The 15,483-nt window shown below is 44.4% G+C and overlaps 1 protein-coding gene across 1 annotated transcript in view; it reads left to right on the top strand.

The window, feature by feature from the left end:
• The window catches only part of Tbc1d19 (TBC1 domain family member 19), a 125,320-nt gene extending 113,627 nt beyond the window's left edge, over positions 1 to 11,693 (top strand). The window contains exon 21 of the mRNA XM_048363834.1: positions 11,640 to 11,693. Coding sequence (XP_048219791.1) covers positions 11,640 to 11,678 — 39 coding nt within the window. The 3' untranslated portion in view covers positions 11,679 to 11,693. The remainder of the gene's footprint in view (positions 1 to 11,639) is intronic.
• The last annotated feature ends 3,790 nt before the right edge of the window (positions 11,694 to 15,483 follow it).

Below are 15,483 nucleotides of genomic sequence, written 5' to 3'. Positions count from 1 at the left end.
GTGGTCAGGAAAAGATTCACTGGAAAGTGATGTGTAAGTGATGAGAGGGCAAGGAAGTAGCTTGTGTGGAATTGGGAAAAGCATTTGAAGGGCAGGAGTTACCCATGTATGTGAGAGAGAGGCAGCAGAGAGTCAAGGGTTTCCAATGCAAATGCAGAATTGTCTAGGTTCACCCAGCATCTTTGCTGGCCACCTCCTTGTTTTACCTAAAAGCAAGTCCTGGCCCAGGCCAAGCTGGTCTCCTGCCGCCCCTCTGCCTTTCTAGGCAAATGGGCCCATTAAGGAGGTGATTCTGTTAACCAAAAAGAATAGTACAGTCTTGCCCTTCTCCCAAGTCAGAAAGTTCAAATTCTAGCCAGTTTTAAAGTTTTTTTCTAACAAAAAGAAAATATTACCCTTAACACCAACGTCTAACAACCAGAATCCTAGAAGAACCTAATAGTGTAGAAGATGCCGTGTTACAAAGCAGTCAAGGGAGGGGACGCTTCCAAGAAGGAAGGAGTAGGAAACAATGAGCCTTGCATCTAGAAAGGCCAGAGAAGTGAGTTGCGAAGTGTGTGGGATGACTTGCCCCTCCGCCAGCTGACCCGGCTGCTTCTCATGGAAAGTGGCACTCCACTGCCCGGGTCTATCTGAAGTCATCCCATGACGCGGGACAGAGGTGGAATTCAAATTCACTAAACCAAAGTGGAAGTTTACTCACACCCTAAGAATGCTCACAGTCAATCAGCTCCAGACAGGGCAATCATGGCACAAGTGATGTCATTAAGAATCTATCTCCGCTCCTCGGTGCCAGTTCATTCTCCAACTGGCTTTCTAGTGGCAACGAAGGCATCCTCAGGCAGCGCCAGAGAATCTTTCCTCATCACATCTGCAAATCCCAGGACTGGAGCCTCTTTTCTGGAGTTGTATCTGGCAAGTGTGATTGGCCCATCCTGGGTCATGTGACCATTCCCAGGTCCATCACTGGCCAGCTATATATAAACTCTGACTAGGGAGTTCTGAGTCATGAGCCTGTACTTTGTTGGATCAGGTAGACTGAGAGAAGAGGAGCAGGTGCCCCCAAAAGATATTAAGATTCTGTTGCCAAAAAGAAGGGAGATGATGTCATAAGAATAAGAGGGAATTAGATGAGCATTCTATAATTTCAATCTACTTTTAAAGGAACAAAGTCCTAGCTTAGTCATAAATTACTGTTACTACTCATTGCTTTCTGGTTGATTTTGTTAATTATTTCAAACTTGAAGATGAATATTTAAAAGAAGAAAATGTACCACAAGAAACTATGAAGGTGAATTGAATTGAATATTAATGAAGTAGAACTCAACACAATAAAATAAAATAATTTGAAAAGTCCAATAACTAGATTGAATGAGTCTTTTACATTAAAATAAGAGGCACAACCAAAAAATTAAGTCATAAATAAGTACAGAACTGAAAAACAAACTAAAATACAAAAATAATAAATGAACTAGAATAATAAACATCAATTACTATATAGAACATGGGAGAAGTGACTGTAAGAACATCGAGTCAGATGCAGTGGCTTATACCTACAGTACAGATCTTAAGAAGAGGCAGGAGAATCACAAGTTCAAGACCAGCCTAAACTACTTAGTAAGACCCTGTTGTAAAGTAACAGCAACAAAAAATTGAAACAGCTGAGCAGTGGTGGATCATACCTGTAATCCTAGCTACTCATGAAGCTGAGATCTGAGGATCCTAGTTCAAAGCCAGCCTGGGCAGGAAAGTCCCTGAGACTCTTGTCTTCAATTAACCACCAAAAAGATGGAAGTGGAGTTGTAGCTCAAGTGATAGAGTACTAGTCTTGAGCACAAAAACTCTGGAACAGTAGCCCAGGCCCTGAGTTCAAACCTCAGAACTGGCACAAAAACAGAAAAGAAACAGATATTAAAACATGGTTGAGTTTTAACTCTTAAACATGGATACTTAAAATGTTACTTAAGAGATTCTAGGTTATAAAAAAGTAAGTTATTCCACGATTCAATACTAAAAGAGAAAAGAAATTAAATCAATACATTTAAAAATATAAAAGTCAAAATAGGCCAATAAATCTAACAGTGAAACAAAACAACAGCAACTTCTTGATTTAATAATTTTTGTGATTTGGGATTTCTTTCAAAATTCAAGAGAAATATATGGATCAGAGAGTGTGTCAACATGATTCATTACTACAACATTTTTCAAATTATCTGATTTGGCAATAACAGATGACCCCAGAACCTAGTGGTTTAATCAACAAGAGTATATTGTTTCTTGTGACTCTGGCTTGGCTGGGCTCAGCTTAGCAGTTCTGTTTTAATGGAGTAATTGAGTCACTCATGTAATTGTCCATGACTAGGAATTTGAATGAAACTGGAGTGTCTCAGAGGTTCCTTCTTCATTAAGCGGCATGGCCCCAGCTCTGTGCAGCACAGGACCAGGCTCCTAGTGGGAGGAGCCAATTCTCTGTTCAAGAACTTAGGAAATGCTGATGTGTCCTGTTTTCCGGGAGGCAATTGGCTGAAGTCACAAGCATAGCTTGTGCCAATGAGGGAGAGAACTGCATGGGTGAGAACACGTGGAAAGGGAGTTCTTTGGCGTCACTGATGTAAAACTCATCCGCAAGCCAGGCGCCGGTGCTCATGCCCATTATCCTAGCTACTCAGGAGGCTGAGATCTGAGGATTGCAGTTTGAAGGCAGGCCAGGTAAGAAAGTCTTAAAGTTTCCAATAAAGTACTCAATAAAGCCAGATGTGGCTCTGGCTCAAGGGATAGATTGCTAGCCTTGAAGTTCAGGGACAATGCCCAGGCTTTGCAATCAAGCCCCAGGACCAGCAAAAAAAAAAAAAAAAAGTCATCCACAATATTAAAAGAAAACCCTAGCACCTTATCTGTAAGTACCAAAAATGTATTTGATATAATTTAGCAGCAATTTCCAATAACAATGGTAGGTAAGCTGTCTGGCTTTACCTTTTGTTCCTTTCTCCCCAGGAGCCAGGGTTGGAGCTGCAGGTATGCCCACTTTTCCCTGTGGAGCCTTTCTTTGTGTGTGTTTTCAGCTGTCCTGTCCACTCTTGTGATTCCTGATGTTCTTCCTCTTTCTCTCTTTGGAATGTAGCGTCTTTCCTTACCCGACTGTCCTCATTCACTCATGGTGTCTTTCCTTCCATCTTACCCAGAAGTCTCTGACGTCAGAGTTCGTTTTTATATCTGCAAGTAAATACAGATGCAGAATCTTGGGGAAAATTTTAAAACATTCTTACACAAACAGTAATGATTTTATACACTAAAAATTGCTTCTGCTTAAATCGCTAAGATATCTCTAAGTACAAAAACTGAATTATCTTGCCATGTATTATGTTGCTCTTCCAGGTTTCCATTTGGTGAGGGTAGTGACATTGAATTTATCCCCTATTATATTATTTTTGATAGTTTTGGTTTCCACAAGCAGTGCTGAAAAATACGTACTTTTCTTCCTTAACAAAATGTATCTGTGGAATAATTTCCCAAGAGTAGAACTTCTGGGAATATGCAGTTGGAATTTTTCCAAATCGTCATACATAGGGGTCATTCCAAGGGGTTTTGGTCTTATAAGCAATGAATAAGAATGTGTTTCCCCCAAAGGCCTGCTCAATGCAGTGTGTCACAGAAGTTTTGAATTACTACCAAGTTAGGAGGGAAAAAGTAGTATCTTATTCTACTGGTGCTTTTTGTTCCTGTTAGGAGTAAGAATGAACATCTCTTCAAAATCATTTCGTAGTCTTTATGTTTTCATTAGACTGATTCAGCATAGTAGAGAATGGTGAACAAACCTACAAATTCATAGTTCCATATAAATTCATAGTTCCACAAAAGTGATTTTTGCACATCTAGAAAAGGAACGTTTAAAGGCAGAGAACAAAGGTGTAGTTGGCTAAACTGGAGGGCAAACAGGCAGAAAGAAGTTTTGGTGGTGATAGAAGTATTCTGAAACTGTGTTACCACAATTATCAACTGGCTACAATCAAGAGGCCTTTTCCTCAGTAGTTGTTTGTTTCTTTGTTTAGATTGTTTTTCAAGCTGGGTGCTTGTAGCACACATCCACAGTCTTCTTTGCTCCTGAGGCTGAGATGGGAGCACTCACTTGAGCCCACAGTTCATAGCCAGCCTAGGAAGCAGTGCCCGGTCATTAAAACATGAATTAGGCACTGGTAGCTCATGCCTATAATCCCAGTTACTCAGGGAGCATTAAATTAATCATAAATTATCAATAAATTTCAGGTTTAAAAGTTACTCAACCTAAGGCCTTTTGCTATTGTGTCCTGCACAAAAGAAGACACTAAGTAAAACAGATAAGCACACAGTTTGAGGAGGAGAAGACTGTGAACACAGAGATCAGAAAGAGAAGGAACAGTATGTTATGCAAATGACTTAGGCAAAACAAACAAGACAAAGATAAACACTCCCAGAGAAAACCAAGCCAAGAATCCAAATAGGCAAATGACAGAAAAATAATTTCGTGGGGCCAACACATGCATGAAAAGAGGCCAAAGTCATGTAATCAGCCAGATGCATGCACATAAAGTTACAGCAATATATCATTTCACTTTGACCAGATGGAAAAATGAGCGATTGGTGAATCCTGTTGCTAAGGGGAATGTGGTGTCTTTTGTACATTTCTGGCTGGAAATGTGCACTAGCACATCTTTTTGGAAAGCAATATGGCCATGTCTGTTATGATTAGAATGCATATATCTTTGTCCTGAAAATACCTCTCCTAGCAATCTATCCATAGGCATAAAAGCTTCAAAACCTGAGGATACATTTACACAGAAATGTGCTGTATTGCTGGACACCAGTGGCTCATACCTATAATCTTTGCTACTGGAGGCTGAGATCTGAGGGCCATGGTTCCAAATCAGCCAGAGCAGATTCTTATCTCCAGTAAGCCACCAAAAGCCTTTAGTGGAGCTGTGGTTCAAGTGGTAGAACACTAGCTTTGAGCACACACCTCAGGGACAGTACTCATGTCTGAGTTCAAGCTCCAGGACTAGCACAAACATTAAAAAGAAAAAAAGTCTAGGCGTCAGTGTGGCTCAGGCTTGTAATCCTAGCTTCTTAGGAGGCTGAGATCTGAGGAGCGAGATTCAAAGCCTGCCTTGAGACTCTTATCTCCAATTAACCACCAGAAAGCTGGAAGTGGAGTTGTTGCGGAAAGTGGTAGAGTGCTCGATTTGAGCAGAAAAGCTCAGGGACAGCACCCAGGCCTTGAGTTCAAGCTCCAAGACCAAAAAAAGAAAATACATTTATATATATATATATATATATATATAATACAAACAAAAATATAAACAATGGCAAAAGCTAGAAAGAGTGAAATATATATATACATATATATGAAAGTTTGAATAATTTATTGCACAGCTGCACTATAATTATGTGCCTCCATTAGAAAGAATAAGTTAGTATTATGTCGATGAATTGAGAATAAGTTCATCAGGTACTGGGGAATAGAGCAAATACAGAAAAAAATACATATAATAAAGGAATGGCAAACATTATGTGTGTGAATACTGATGTGTACAGCTGATCTTATGAATATGAAGATAATATCAGTGTGGTCAGCCCTAACATTATAATCATAGACCTAAACAGCAGTGATTGATTCCCCGTGGTCCTGGAGGCTGACAGTCCATGTCAACATGCTGGCAGCTTTGGTTTTGGTGAGGACTACTCTAGACCTGCGGAAGCCTTCTCCTTGTACCCTCATGTGACAGAGAAAAGCAGCTCTGTGCCCCGCTGTGGGATCTTCTCCTGATACAGTCACTAATCCCATTTTGGGAATGGGGGTTCTAGCCTCATGATCTAATTACCTCCCGAAGTTTTCATCTCCTAATCCCACCTCTTTAGGAACTAGAGCTTCTGCTTATGGATGTGGGCAATGGAGAAATATTCAAGCTATAAGAGATCAGCACTGCATCCCCCACACAAGTTTCCTGGGTACCAAGGATTCATTGAGGATACTACAGAGCAATAGAAAAGAAAAGGGAGAAGAAAAGAAATCATTACATAACTCGATGGCAGGGACAGGCGGGTGAAAAGGGGGAGAAGAATGGAAGGGGTGACTACCAGGAAGCATTGTACACAGCTGGGCTTTATTGGCTCACACCTGTAATCCTAGCTACTCAGGAGGCTGAGATCTGAGGATCGTGGTTCAAAGCCAGACCAGGCAGGAAATTCCATGTTAACTAGAAATCCAATTAACTGCCAAAAACCTGGAAATGGTGCTGTAACTCGAAAGTGGTAGAGTGCCAGGCTTGAACACAAAAGCTCAGAGATGGGCTGGGAGTATGGCCTAGTGGCAACAGTGCTGGCCTCGTACACATGAAACCCTGGGTTCAATTCCCCAGCACTGCATATATAGAAAACGGCCAGAACGGGTGATGTGGCTCAGGTGACAGAGTGCTAGCCTTGAGCAAAAAGAAGCCAGGGACAGTGCTCAGGCCCTGAGTCCAAGGCCCAGAACTGGCAAAAAAAAAAAAAAAAAAAAAAAAAGCTCAGAGATAGCACACAGGGCCTGAGTTCAAGCCCCAGGACCATAATAAAAAAAGGAGAGGGGGGCATTGTATTCATAACCTGACTTTCAAAAATGTAATCTTGAAATGTTGATTCTAGAGCTTCTGGCAAAATAGCTTTGTACGAAGGATTCCGGTGTTTTTGAAATGGGGAAAAGATGGCTTGGAAAGGAGTATTTCTTAATCCATGCCCCATAGCAAGGCAATGACTGACCCATCAATACAACCAAAGCTTCTTCACTTTCCCATGGCTGGAATCAGAACCATTCCCAGATAAATATAACCAAGTCACAGGGGTACCATTGATGAGCACATGTGGGTAAATGACAAAGGCTTGGCTCCATGAGCTGGGAATTTGGAACTGACGCTGTGACTAAAGTGTTCTTAAATGTCACTTGGCTGGGTAGAATGAAAGTGACCGAGGAGGAACAGAACCGGCAAGAGTGGCTGGAGCCACGCGAATCCGCCCTGTGGTCATCTCCCAGTTGTCTCTTGCCCATTTGTGGTAAGCAGTGCCTTTGGGGGGATTAGCAGGGAGTAGGCGGGGTGAACAGATGCAGCAGATTAAAGAGGAAGTCTGTTCCTGGGTGCCGCTTGGCAAGCTGGCAGAGTTCTGGTGGAACGAAGAGGAGAGAGGACAGTTGGGGAAAAGAGGGTAGAGAAAAGTCCCCTTTTACTTTTAGATTTTGCAGCCCTTCTGAACAAGAATCTTTCCTGCAGACTTACCTGGGTAAATACCAGCTAAATTACAAGCATAAAGGACAGAGGAAGGAATGGATCTGGGGAAGAGGGGATTTTCTGGAAACTAGGTGGTAATCATTACCTTGACATTCTCAATTCCTCATTGAGTAGACTTTTCCCCGAGGGCCTCGGAATACAAGTTCTACAAATAAAAATAAAGCAGCAGGAAGTTGAATATTTTTTCTGCTATTGAAAAGTTCATCACTCGAGGATTGGGGAGTAACTCAGTGTTAGCGTGCTTGCCTGGCATGAGCACAACTCTGGGTTTGATCCTCAGCATTGCAAAAAAAAAAAAAAAAAGGAAGTTCATCACTTGTGACATGCAACAGGAGGGCTTGGCACTGATCTGACATCTAGAAATCTACCTGGAATGTGACGCCATCTTGTGCCTTCCACCTCAGCAGTGGGACTTAGCTGAACTGGACTGGGACCTCTCTAGAGGGCACCTGGCTTCCTGGGTGCCCTGGCTGTGCCAGGCCCTGACCACATCAAGCCTGGCCAGTCCAGAGAGTCCACACTGAGGTCGAACAGCTTCAGTCCAGGCGGTCAGGCCTGCAGCCTTCCAGTCTCCTTCCCCAGCCATTCATCAATCACTTGAGAGCCCCAGAGCCCCGCCCTGGCCCTGGGTGTGAGGACAGAGCCCCCAAGCACACAGGGAGCAGCTGACACCATCCAGGAGGCAAGATTCATTTCTGTTTAGAGGGGAAAAAAAATCAAAGTGGATTTAAATATTTACTCAGAGAGGAGATGGACCAACAGCTGAAACACAGATCCAGGCCTAAAGGTGGGAGGTGGCCTTTCACAAGCCAGCCCAGGGCAGAATAAATAAAGCCTGGGTGGAAGAAGGAGCAAGGCCACCACCAGACTGACAGCTTGCTTCCACTCAGGGTTTCTGATCATTGGCCCCTCCTCTTCCCACAGATGCTGGCAAATCACATGGCTGCTCTAAGCCTTTGTGCTCTAAGCCTTCCTGACTTAAGCTATATCTAGCCCCACAGAATCTTTTATTGCAGATAATGGGGCTGGTTATGACAGACTCTTGGGCCCTCTCATATAAAGAATCAAGAGTCTGAGACAAGGCCCAGGAATCTATATTTTCAGTAGGGTTTCTAGGGTTTTCCATGTGACAATCAAGTCTGGGGACCAGGACTTGTGGCTTCATGTTGCGAATTCTCCATCTGGTCCAGATCCTCCTCTTGTGGCCTGAGAGACTAGAGATGCCCAAGGTCCATGCTAAACTTAGTTCTTCCTCCAGCCGCCAGGCCTGTCCCTGCTCCATCCATCTTCTCTGGGTCTCTTCCATCACTCCGGCTGAAAATTCTGACTTTTGGGCCTTATATTCATCAGCAAGTCCTCCCGGTGGGACCTCACATGCCTGGTTTTTCCACCTCCTCCTCCACCCACGACTGTTCATTCTCCACCCTCAGCCAGGAAGGAAGATCTGCAAAGAGTTAGTGAGACTCCAGGCCCTGTTGCTTCCTATTTCCCAAGCGCTGTGTTCGAATTCTTCAGCCCCGTCTGGGGTCGCCCTCCCTGACCTCTCCTGGCTCTCGATGGCCTTCATGGGGTGTATGTGGCGGGGGGAGGAGGGGGAGACAATAGAACCACCACCTCTTAGGGTTGCTATAGCATCACCCACTGGGTCCGAGGCTGGAGGAGGAACGGGTGGAGGACCAGTGTGATCCGCAAGGAGGACTTCATGGCGCTGGAGCGCCTCACCCGGGACATGGACATCCAGTGGTTGCACGTTCCTGCTCACTCAGGATTTGTGGGTAATGAAGAAGCTGACCGACTGGCAAGAGAAGGAGTGAAGCAGGGTGCAGACTGAGCTCTGGGAACCTGGGCCAGGGCTCTTGGTTCCACCCCAGGACCATGCAGTGCCACCGCACTAAGCAGCACCGTGGCTGTCCCGCAGTCGGGAGGGCACGGTGGTGCCCCATGGTGTGGTGACACGTGGGAGGTGACTGTGCTTCACAGGTCAGCAGGGGAACCCCTTTGAAATCTGGACTAACGTGGGACTTCAGCTTTAGACCAACTGGACTTGATGCTCTTCTGGTTTATCTGTTGCAATCTGGCCCCAAATCGTTGGTTTCAAAGAAAATAAATATAAAGTAGTAGCACATATTTATCTCGTGGAATTATAATAGGTTTCTTGTGTGTCTCTCTCCTCAGGAGATTAACTATGAGCAGTCTTACTCATTTTGTATCTGGAACAACTAGAAGTGCCATGGGGCATAAAGAAGTCACCTGTATTGAATAAAAACCCTTTTTGCTGAATTAATAGCCACACAAGACCTCAGAAAGCCATAATTACATCTTCTCAGATGTCATTAGTTAAGGTGAGGTCATATCGGATGATGCTTGGTCAATGATGAGTGTTCCACCAAGGCCATTGAAGGCGCATCCAGACACACAGCCTGAGGGCGTAGAATAGGGGCCTCCATGACCAAGGCAGAGACTGAAGTTCTTTAGCTCTAAGTGAAGGATTGCCACAGGCTAAGAGGGCGCCTCACATTGATGTTCAATGTCTGCCTTCTCTGTAAAAGAATGAAGTTGTGTTGTTTTTAAGCCACCTAGTTCATCGCTCTTTTAGGAAACGAATCACAGCCAGTACTGAGTGAATGAATGAATGAATGAATGAGTGATGAATGAGTGACACCTCTCTCTCTCTCTCTCTCTCTCTCTCTCTTCTCAGTACTCTCTGAACCTGACGGGGCAAAGTTTTCCTTCTCTTTTTCCTATAACATCACCAGGGAGCATATCATAGGAGTTGGCAGACAAAGTTCTTATGGGAGAGGGAGGGGGTGGGGGACTCAAGCATCCCTCCCACCCTCAACTAAGAGGGAAGAGTAGAGTTGTACACTGCCTTAGCCCAGGTCAGCTCAACATGATATGAGACTCGAGAGCTGCTACCTCCCATCCAGACAGTGTCCCTTGTTCAAGAGCATGCTGGTGGGGAAGAAGGTCTTTCACAACCAAGGTCATTTAAAGTTTCCACTGTGTAGACAACCTTGGTGTGCAGGTGCTGAATTCACTTGAATTCCTCAACCCCCACTGTACCCTCTTGAGGGAAGCCTCTCACTTCCTTTCTCAAAGCCAGATATATATATATATATATATATATATATATATATATATATATGCCTCATTTTCCCAAGGGGGTCATTTGGCAAAGACAAAAATGGCTCAGAGAAACCACAAACCAAAATATGTTTCAAACAACACCCCATACCATGTGTCACTTGCTTGGCCAGTTCATGTATCTCATCCATATGTGACATTAATCATTTGCCCAGGATATGAAGGCACCAAACCTCTATGGTGTTCTTTCTCCCTCTCCCTCTCCCTCTCCCTCTCTCTCCCTCTCCCTCTGCCTCTCTCTCTCTCATACATGAATATATCAAGTTGGTAGGATGCCACCGACTAACCCAAACAAGCACAGCTAGTCTTCCTGAGTGCCTTACTCCATGCCAGCCTCCATTAACTTCGTTCAGTGTTCATCATGACCCTACTGGGAAAGGCTATTTGCTGTAACTTGGCGATGGGAGAATTGAGGCACAGGCACACAATCAATTTGTCCAAAGTGTCAGAGTAAATAAGTGCTAAGTGACAAGCCAGAGGATGATTCCAGATGGCCTGGCCCCAGAGCCCAGGCTCCCAGCCATCAGTGACAGTGCAGTTGGAGGGGTATCTTTGCAAGAGCACATCATAGTCATCACTGAGGGCCCCAATGATTCCTCTGAGTGTGCTTGGCCTTGTGTGCTATGTTTCTAAAGATAACTGGTGTGGATTTTTTGAGCAGCAATCCATTAGAACCCTTGGTTGAAGCAGATGACTGCAGAGTAAGTAAAACAGATTGCATTCTGAGCTGTGCTTTGTCTAGCTGTGCAAGCTTGGGTAAGTTCTTCCCCTCTCTGGGCCCGGTTTTCTCCATTCGTGAAGTGTTACCATGTCCACATTGCCTGACATACAGTAAACAATGATTTCAGCCTCCTTGGCCTGATAAGATGTCATAGGAACTTCCACAGTGTAGAAGCCATGTTATTCTCACCTTAGGTCACATCTAAAATTACACATTAATCAGAGCATCATTACATTAAGAAATCAGAAGATAAATGTCTCCTCCAGTGATCAAGGTTGCTTGCTGACTCCAAGGTCTGACTACCCTAAAGTAATACTAAATTAGTTTGTAGTTATTAAGTAATAGTAAACTAAATAATAGTAAGTTAAACAATGCATTGCTCATTGCTGGGCATCAACTATTTCTCCTCTCCCTCCCCCTACTGGTACTGGTGCTTGAACGCAGGGCCTCAGTCTGTTCTTTGATTTTTTCACTCATAGCTGGCATGCTACTCTTTAAGCCCCCAATTCCAACAATAATTTCCCATTTGTTGGAAGAACATGATGTGCCTCAGAGAACACTGGACATTGATGGTGAAGATAAGACTTGGATCCTGGCTCTCAAGAGAACGGATATGAGCACTTGCTCTGCCCAGCTGCTGGTTATTTCAAAGCCAACTCTGTGCAGGGTATTGAAAAGGGATTGTAAATGGTGTGGAGTTCAAGGCATTGTTGGGCAGTCCTGGGCCTAATTATGAAGTGATGAGTTTTCTGGCAGTCTAGATACCTGTCCAGACAGGGCTGGCTGAAAGCCATAGTCTGGTATTAGAGATGTGTGCTGGGTCTTCTCTATTTGTCTGGCCAAGTGTGACCTCCTACCACTCTCTCTACTCCATTCCCTGGGAGGGGCTTTGCCTGGACTGCGCATGCCTTGGGACTTCTTGTCTCCTGGCTTATGGTCGCCCTGGCTGGGGAACTAGACCAGAGAAGGGACACAGTGTTTCTGCTTTCAGCTTGCTGTCACTTGGCAGCTCTGCACTTTCCTACCTAAGGTAACACTCTTGTGTAGCAATCTCTTCCCCTCAATTCCAGCTCTCCCCCTCTCCACCAAGTAGGTTAACTGAGAGATGATCCTTGGAGGAGCTGGTCGGTAGAGAAATGGGTTGGGAAAACACATGCAGGACGAGCACACTGCTGGGCAGGTTGCATGGATGAGGATCAGCTCAGATCTGAGGGTAACAGTAGAGAGCATGCATCAGCACTGTCTCACCTGAGTGGGGTGGAGGCAAAGCTCCTCCTTCTCCTACCTAGCAGTAGTAATGGCTTCCCTTTGATGCAAGCCCAGGGGGGCTGCCTGTATCATTTGTGGCTCTCTCATTTTGCCCGTGCTTCTTTGAACCATTCCTCCACCAAACTCTCTGTTACCCCTTGAGTGGGACGTTTCTTTCCTGCCTGATTCATACCAAGAGTGAAAGGCCAAACACTACCGTATTTTCCACATTGTTCTGTCTCCCACCCATATCCTTATCATCAGCTGCTCTGACATACCAGGAAGCTTCTTCAAGCACCTATGGCTTGCTGCCTGTTGTGTTTTCTCCTACTTCCCCTTGCACAGGGCAGCTGCAGTCACAGAAAGTTAACACCCATAACAGTACTCCTCCAGTGATGGCTGATGGGAGTGGGTGGATGGTTCCCTAGCTTCCTCAGTCTTTGGGTGGGATGACTCTGAAGCATGTTCTGTAGTTTCCCAGAGGTCTGGCATGAGCTACTTACAGAAACACCCTATATTTCCTGCTTTCCCTTTCCTGACTTCCATCGTGCCCCACCTCCCTACCACATGGGTCAGATTTATGTTGCCACAGCAAATACCTGATACTGGCTCCTTTCAAAGAAGAGACTATTCAATTCAGTTCAAAGAAGAGCTATTTAGTTCACAGCTGTGGAAGTTCAAGTTCAAGATTGTGTAGTCTGATTGCTTTGGGTTTCTAATGTGGTCTAGTGCAGATGGCAATAGCAGGTGCACATGTCAAAGTGAAAAGTTACATCATGAGCCAGAGAGAAAAGAGGAGACTGGAGTCCATGATCTCCTTGGTGAGGCATACCTCCAATAGCCTAAAGGCCTCTTGGTAGGTTCCACCTCTTAAAGGGTGGAACCTCCCAGACACCTCCCAGAAATGTCACTCTGGGGACAAACCTTTGGGGGACACCCATCAACCTGCTTTGGTAAGAACTCAACCGATGATGCTAGGGCATAATGGAGTGCTTCATCTATGCCCAACCATATATGAGGACCTGTGGACTAAACTGTAGGAATTGCTTATCAAGGTCTCTAAGACCTTTTTATGATCAGGCCTGTTCACTGTCCAGATTCCATCTGCCCCAATCCGTTCTTCAGTGCCCCTCCCCTCCTTGCTTGCCATCTAGATGCCAGCCATGCTCAGTTATTGGCAGTTCTTGGATCACAGTCTGATCTTTGAGCTTCTGCTCAGCCATGCTGTTCTCTCTGCCAGCACTCACCCACTGTTTATTCATCTGTCTCCCACTTGCCTTTGAAATTTCAACCTTCCCTGACCAGTCACTGCTAGCAGACACACAAATTGGTAGATATCATGAGGCAAACCACGTTGTGGGCCGCCAGAGGGTAAAGAGGTGGGCATTGGCTGTGAAGGTCATACAGTTTGTGATAGGCAAGTGGGTAAAGCGACTGGAGGGGCTGAGGAGAGGATGTGTTTCAGACACAGCAGCCGGAGGCAGGACAACTCTGAGCCAGCTTGGGAATAGGGGAGTAAGCCAGGCCAGCCCTAGACTGGGTGCCTAGGAGAGTCTGGGAAATTGCCAGGGACTCCTAGGTGGAGTGCGTCTCTGGCCACATACAGTCCCAAGGTGGTGACTTGCTTATTGTTTAATCTGCTGGCCCTCCCCCAGCACTGCCATCTTTCCTTCCTTCCTCAGCTTCCTCTGCTACTGGGTGAGGCTTCCTGTTAAGTCGTTCTGAGAATTGTAGTTTTCAGAGCTTTAGAGACCAGGAATGCCTGCCAGCAAAATTACTACCAAAGAGCCCCATGGAATTCTAAGAAGCCATTTCTCACCCACCACGAAGCTGGGCTTTCCTGTGAGGGCCACCTCTTTAGGGACAGAGACCAAGAGATATCCGCTTCCATATTCAGAGTCTGACATTCACAGTTTTCAAAGCCACCTGGGAAAAGCATTTGCAACTCCATTCCTTTTTTTTTTTTGTCAATAAGCCAAATTGTAACTACCACAAGAATTGCTATTGGAGGAAGACTTTTGTGAACATCTCCAGGTAGTCTTGTTGCAAAGCAAATCAGGTCCTCTATTGTATCTCAGTTCGTCACTTTTGAAAACTATTGTAAGATAAACTCCCGAATTTCTAGAGTATGTGTGTATGTGTATGTACAACTAACTTGGTAGTAAAAGACAATATAAAGACAAGAAGCAGTCACAGTAATAACCATAAAGTCATGTGTTAGGCCCTGAGGTAGAAAAAAATACCATGTGATAATGAGCACTGACCAAAATGGACATGTATAGCCATTTATTATTATTATATACTAATTATAATAATATTGTTATATATTAAATATTAATAACATTATTATTATTTTATAGCCAATTTACTTCAGAATAATTATTCATCCCTTTTCCTGTAGAATTCTGAAGTGTTTTCACTAGAGTTCTGTCCTAGGCTCTGGTGGGAAACATTGTATAACATATAGTTTATGCATGTTATTATACATTATTTGTATCTTGCTAGAATTTTAAAAATGTCTCAATTCTAGAACACATCTGGTCCAGAGGGCTTCAGATAACAGCTTATAGACTGAATTTGAATAAAGTATATTTAACTGAATTTTATTCCATGGAGGAATTCCAGGATTCCATCAGGAGGCCTGAATTTGAGGCTTAGCCATCTTTAAGCCAGCGGCTTCACTCTTCTGGGCTTTGGTGTTTTGACCTGGGACAGGGGGCTAATAAAACTTAATTCCATGTACAGTGATAACCAATCAATATACATGAACTTGGCCAGGAGACTCTAAAAAATGCAGGGAATTCAGGAAGTCATAAGAAAGTAGATATACTCAACACTAACCCTTCTGCACAAAAGTGTATTTTTGCTTTAACACAAAATGTTCCTATATTGGGCACCAAGGGTACAGTTGAAGGGGGAAAGTTGCCTACCTCTCTCCTCTCTGTCTATGGCAGGGTACAGGCACCCTTGGCTTCCTAGGCTCCATTTTTACCATCTTCTTCCTTGTGGGAACCGGGCAGAGGCTTCTGTGCTTGAATCTTATCTGGATCAACTTGCTTTGCCTTCTCCATGGTC

Source organism: Perognathus longimembris, chromosome 16 (genome assembly GCF_023159225.1).
Source record: "Perognathus longimembris pacificus isolate PPM17 chromosome 16, ASM2315922v1, whole genome shotgun sequence".
Taxonomy (NCBI): domain Eukaryota; kingdom Metazoa; phylum Chordata; class Mammalia; order Rodentia; family Heteromyidae; genus Perognathus; species Perognathus longimembris.
This window is presented reverse-complemented; position numbering and strand designations above follow the sequence as displayed.